The following is a 6,754-nucleotide window of genomic DNA, read 5'->3' as shown; positions in this document are numbered from 1 at the left end:
GCTGATGCTCAAATAAATTTGTTAGTCTCTAAGGTGCCACAAGTACTCCTGTTCTTTTTGCGGATACAGACTAACATGGCTGCTACTCTGAAACCTAGATTTAAACTGACAGACTTTTGCTGTCCCCATGAAAATCCACCTGAATTCTGCCAAGTTATGAGCCTATGAAAATTGCAGTTTTCACTTGCTCAGTAGCAATTTGGCAGATAAACTCTCTAGAGAGATTCCCTATGTATTGGAAATGCTCCAACCCAGGGATATAGGACTGAGCAATTGCTCCTGCTGGGCAACGGGAGTGCTGTGGCACTGGGCACAGGTAGACAGCAAAGAGGGGTCAGCCTAAATGCAATGCAGACGGGTGAGGAGAGACACCTGGAATGTGGACACAGACTGCCTGAGAATGCTAGAAGTGGTCATGTGTGGAGCGAGAGGGAAGACGGGGCATAAGAGTCTTTGACCTTCATTTTGTTTTAAACCTGCTGCCTATTCATTTCATTTGGTAACCCCTAGTTCTTGTATTATAAGGAGTAAATAGCACTTCCTTATTTACTTTCTCTACACTAGTCATGATTTTATAGACCTTTATCATATCCTCCATTAGTTGTCTCTTTTCCAAGCTGAAAAGTCCCAGTATTATTAATCTCTCCTCATACGGAAGCCGTTCCATACCCCATATAATTTTTGTTGCCCTTGTCTGAACCCTTTCCAATTCATCTTTTTTGAGATGGGTCAACCACATCTGCACACAGTATTCAAGATGTGGGCGTACCATGGATTTATACAGAGGCCATATATTTTCTGTCTTCTTATCTGTCCCTTTCTTAATGATTCCCAGCATTCTGTTTGCTTTTTTGACTGCTACTGCACATTGAGTGGATGTTTTCAGAGAACTATCCACAATGTTTCCAAGATCTCTTTCTTGAGTGGTAACAGCTAATTTATAACCCATCATTTTATATGTATAGTTGGGATTATGTTTTCCAGGGTGCATTACTTTGCATTTATCAACATTAAATTTCATTGCCATTTTGTTGCCTAGTCACCCAGTTTTGAGAGATCCTTTTGTAGCTCTTTGCAGTCTGCCTGGGACTTAACTATCTTGAGTAGTTTTGTATCATCTGCAAATTTTGCCACCTCACTGTTTACCCCTTTTTCCGGATCATTTATGAATGTGTTGAATAGGACTGGTCCCAGTACAGCCCCCTGGGGGACACCACTATTTACCTCTCTCCATTCTGAAAACTGACCATTTATACCTACCATTTGTTTCTTATCTTTTAACCAGTTACCAATGCATGTGGCCATGACAGCTTACTTTGCTTAAGAGCCTTTAGTGAAGGACCTTGTCAAAGGCTTTCTGAAAATCTAAGTACACTATATCCCCCTTGCCCACATGCTTGTTGACCCCCCTCAAAGAATTCTAGTAGATTGGTGAGGCATGATTTCCCTTTACAAAAACCACGTTGACTCTTCCCCCAACAAATTATGTTAATCTATGTCTGAGAATACTGTTCTTTACTATAGTTTCAACCAGTTTGCCCAGTACTGAAGTCAGGCTTACCGGCCTCTAATTGCCAGGATCACCTCTGGAGCCCTGGCATCACATTAGCTATCTTCTAGTTATTTGGTACAGAAGCTGATTTAAATGATAAGTTACAGACTACAGTTAGTAGTTCTGCAATTTCACATTTGAGTTCCTTCAGGACTCTTGGGTGAATACGATCTGGTCCTGGTGACTTATTACTGTTTAATTTATCAATTTGTTCCAAAACCTTCTTAAATGACACCTCAATCTGGGACAGCTCCTCAGATTTGTCACCTAAAAAGAATGGCTCAGGTTTGGGAATCTCCCTCGCATCCTCCGCCAGGAAAACCGATGCAAAGAATTCATTTAGTTTCTCCGCAATGGCCTTATGATCCTTGAGTGCTCATTTAGCATATTGATCATCCAGTGGCCCCACTGGTTGTTTAGCAAGTTTCCTGAGTCTGTACTTTCATTTTTTTTGCTATTATTTTTTGAGTCTAACTGGCCCTGCGCATGAAACTGGAATCAGCTCACAGAATGCTACCATGGAGGTCCTAGACTTCAATCTCTTACTTAACAGCCTAAATTTGGCTAACAGGACCTCTCCCCTATGTCATTGGTACCTACATGTACCACGACCACTCGCTCCTCCCCAGCACTACACCGAAGTCTATCTAGGTGTCTTGAGAGAGCTGCAAATTTTTCACCAGACAGGTAAGTAACCATACAGTTCTCCCGGTCATCACAAACCCAGCTATGTTTCTAATGATTGATTCCCCCATAACTATTACCTGTCTCTTCCTAATAACTGGAGTTCCCTTCCCCGGTGAGGTATCCTCAATGTGGGAGGATACCACATCATCATCTGGAAGGAAGGTCACATCTATGGGATCGTTTCCCTTTGCTCCCGTTGGATGTTCTCCTTCCCCGAGACTGCCTTCCACAGAGGCTGTCAGACCGGGGGGTGGGAGGGAACTGTTCTACAGTGTCCCAGAAAGCCTCATCTATGTACCTCTCTGTCTCCCTTAGCTTCTCCAGTTCAGCCACTCTTGTCTCCAAAGCCCGTACACTGTCTCTGAAGGCCAGGAGCTCCTTGCACCGAATGAACACATATAGCACCTGCCAACAGGGCAGATAATCATACATGCTGCATTGGGTGCAATAAACTGGATAGCCCCCACTCTGTTGCTGGCCTTCTGTCTGCATTATCTTTTCACTCCTGAAGCTTGTTCCTTTGTTGTTTTTTTGTTTTTAATCAGTGGGGGTTTTTTTGGCTTTAAATTTAAAGAATGTTAAGTGTATTCTAACTATAAAAACATCCACACTAGTCCCTGCACTTACTCAGGTTTTTCTTTTTTAAACTGGTGACTTTTTAATGTAAATTTGACCATGATTAAATCTGTAGAAGATAAAAATGTTAGTAATATACACAGGTGAACAGAACCACACTGCAAATTTACTTAAAAAGTTAAGAGCAACGTGAGGGCTGCGGGGGACAAAGGGAGATTTGTTACTTATAAATGTAAAATAGGGCTAATCAAGTGTACAGAATTTCATTTTGAAGGGCATTTGATTTTTAGGCAAACAAAAGAATCAGTCAAATATATCCAAACCCTGCTGTGTCTTCAATTAACACCAGTTGTTCAGGCTAGTTGCTATTTATTCCCTCCCCTCTCCATCCCCATTTGCCAATGTTTATCTACATCCAAAATTCAGTTCCAAAGTCCCTACAGTCCAAGAGAGAAAATAAATGCATAAATGAAAATGAAGGACCATGAATAGATGTGAAGGTAAACCTTTTCATTCTGTCATATTAACACTATTTTTTCACTATAGTTACTACATGAAAGGTGTAGATTAGGGATTGGGACAAGAACTGGGCCAGGAGAGGGTCATTTCTATATTGTGGAACATTTAAAGTTTGAGAACCAGCATCTTAATACAATTTAAAATATGCAATAGTAGCGAATGGTTTATGTACATGTAGCAAGTTCTCTTATGTGTCTATTATATTTAACTGAAATTCTCATCTGAAAGTCAAAATACACATTCTTTGCCTATACAGTATTTTACATCTCATCAAGGCATCTAATTTAATTCAAACCTGATCAAAACACATTAACTAGAGGGGTCTCCAGGTTCTTTATCACAGCCACCTTCCATTTTAATTATAAAATTTTCAGTTGTACAAGCACCTGCTGTCTCATTACATACCCATTATACGGAATTGTAAGTTCCTTTACTGTGGTGTACAGCATGACCATGATACAGCTGAAAAAAATGTAAGTAATTTGAGATTAAAAGCACTTTTCAACCTGAAAATCATTTAGATATACTAAAAAATTCATCTTACTGACAAGATGAGAAATGAAACATCCTCTGCCTGTAACACAAGGTCTCATCTCAATGTTCCACTGAGGAAGCTCATGGGAGCAAGTCAAAGTTTAATTGTGCTTAATAGTAGCAACCTTTTCTTTCCAAAGAAGAATTTGTCTGAACATCTGGAACAAACATGGAATATACAGCTTGGATATGGAAGAAAATGTGTACATTAAAGTGCTCTGATTGATGCGACTAAAAACGACTGTTCGTGTTTCCCTCTCGCCCACTATTTAACAAGCACAGACATTAGCAGTCCTAGTACCACACTATTCCCCTAATATGCCTCAACTGTTTAGGTCCAAGTGGGTGGGTTGTAGAAATGTATACTCCTCCCCCCACACACACTCCGCCTCCCCATTTTGGTCAATAACTTACCAAAGTGTTGGCTCAAAGTATTACAATTGACCAAATCATATGTTTTTACCATATGGTTATAGATACAAAAGGACAAATCCTGAAGTCCAGTAGCCACAACAGCAAGCCAGAATTCAGTATCAGTTTTACATTTCTTGAACAAAACCCTGTTTTAACTAATTTTATTGTTAATTCTGAACTGGAGTGCCCTCTAGTGGCAGTCTTCCCTTTGGACATTCTGGTCCAAAAATGACCAGAATTTCTCCCATTTCTAATCACAAGAATTAGTTGTTTTAGAAATATACTTTGATACAAAACTAAATGAATCCATCTTAATTTACATTTAAATATCTTTAGAAAAGGAGTATCAACAAAAGGATAAGATTACAAAAGGAGTTCCTTTATATGAAATTTGCATGGCTCCATGAGAGTTAGTAGCAGAACTCGTTTTAGAAACTATGCCATTAAGATTTTTAACATGTTTTGCCTTGCCAGTGTAGGCTAAAGCACAGGTTTTTTAACAATGTTGAAGTGGTTATGTCTGGTGTACAACAGTCAAGTAAAAGAAAGTAACTTATAACTAAGAATTTTATTTTAAGGTTGATGGGAAAGCAGCCTGTTAACCCTGCACTTCATATGGATAAAAGCAAAATGGAAACACTAATAACTTAGTTTTCCCATGGCAATCAAGAGTTACTAAACAAACTTATTGGGCAATTTTTCCCAAATACAGTAACTATTTTGGAAATGACAAGTTTCAGAGTAGCAGTCGTGTTAGTCTGTATCCGCAAAAAGAACAAGAGTACTTGTGGCACTTTAGAGACTAACAAATTTATTAGTGCATAAGCTTTTGTGGGCTACAGCCCACTTCTTCGGATGCATCCGAAGAAGTGGGCTGTAGCCCACGAAAGCTTATGCACTAATAAATTTATTTTGGAAATTTATCTCAGCTACTTTTTTTAAAAAATTAATTACCAACTGAGGTTAAAGCATTTAAATGACCACTACAGACATATGAATGGTTCGCTTTTGTTTTTTATTATAAAAACATTTAGAGACAATTTTAAAAAATGCTGTGCACAAGTGAAACCATATTAGAAGTTTAAACAATGTAAATTTTTTAACCAGTTTTCTATATACACACACTAAAATTCCCAAAGTGGAACAACATCAAATGTGAAACACATTATAGGCGTATACCATATATATATATATATATATATATATATATATACACACACAAACGTACAGAGATTTGTTATCTCTGAATCTTTTTTACTGTACATATAATGGTCTGATCGAAGTAGTTTCATTAAGTTAATGAGACTAAGTAAAGTAAAGTTGGATTGGGCCCAACAAATATCTTTTCAGTTTTTACTGCTAAGAGGCCATCTTCCACATAAAATATGATGTAGATGAATAGTTTAATTCATAAACAGCTTCCCACTGTCTTCTGTTATAGCAAGTAGTCCACCAAAAAGACAAGAGCTTTGGTAGCCTGAGGTTCAACCAATGGAAGGCCTACCAAGACAGAACCTTTCCACTTTCATAAGGAAGAGATTTTTCTGATTTAAACAGTCAATAGCACTCATGTAACCTATTAGTTACACCAGAACACACACACACACACATACACACACAAAATCTATAGTTTCATGTCTTTCTGCAGCAGAGGCCAAACAAAATACTTCAGAGCCTATTTTGTTTATAAAGCTGTCTGATCAGACAACACCAACATAAACATAAACTATGGATGCATAAGCTTCCCACCTTCCCCAAAAGGAAAGCATATGGCTCTTTTCCTGGTTTTCCCTCTTTGTACTGTTTGTAACTTTCATCCTAAAAGGCATCACCTACTTTTCATCTAATAAAAGGCACTTTTTCTGTAGATGAGGCTACCTTCCCTTCCCTCATCTTAGTGTAATTCTACTGTGCACAGAGAGCTGACTTCAGATATGCCACTTGTGACTGCAGATGGGATGCTCTTACTAGTCGCTGTTCTCCAAGATTGGATGGCCTCAACAACTTCTAATGGATTGCTTGGACCCAAGTCACAGAGTGCATACACTGCTGCCAACTGCACTCCCCAAGGCACATCTGCAAAGATTTGGTAAGTTAGTAATCATGAAGGAAATCTACAGGAAAAATATCAGTATTTAAGAAGATATCTTACATGTAATATAATTTTCATCAATTAACCTGATCTCAGAAGACTATTACTTGTCAAGAATTAAAATTAAAAGCATCTATGAGGAAAAAAATTAAAAGGCGGCCTATGAAAGGAAGTAGAGTGTTACTTCAAAAATAGGATTAATATATTTGCTGTATTCCAAAGATACCTTCACACTGTGTGCAGTTTAAAATCCATGACATCTGATTTCCCGTTTGAAAAATATTTTTTTCTATGTTTTAAATAAACTTCTGAATTCAATGTGGCTAGGACTTTCAAAGGAGCACCTAAGGGAGTTAAATACTTATTCTCTTAGTCCCCTT

General features: G+C 38.3%; 1 protein-coding gene across 2 annotated transcripts in view; it reads right to left on the bottom strand.

Moving 5' to 3' along the window:
- Nucleotides 1-5,278: 5,278 nt before the first annotated feature.
- Nucleotides 5,279-6,754, bottom strand: part of ICE1 (interactor of little elongation complex ELL subunit 1) — a 76,981-nt gene continuing 75,505 nt past the window's right edge. For both annotated transcript variants that reach the window (XM_034761496.1, XM_034761497.1), the window contains exon 20: nt 5,279-6,358. In XM_034761496.1, coding sequence (XP_034617387.1) covers nt 6,177-6,358 — 182 coding nt within the window. In that variant the 3' untranslated portion in view covers nt 5,279-6,176. The remainder of the gene's footprint in view (nt 6,359-6,754) is intronic.

The sequence above is a fragment of the Trachemys scripta genome, chromosome 2 (genome assembly GCF_013100865.1).
Source record: "Trachemys scripta elegans isolate TJP31775 chromosome 2, CAS_Tse_1.0, whole genome shotgun sequence".
Classification (NCBI taxonomy): Eukaryota; Metazoa; Chordata; order Testudines; family Emydidae; genus Trachemys; species Trachemys scripta.
This window is presented reverse-complemented; position numbering and strand designations above follow the sequence as displayed.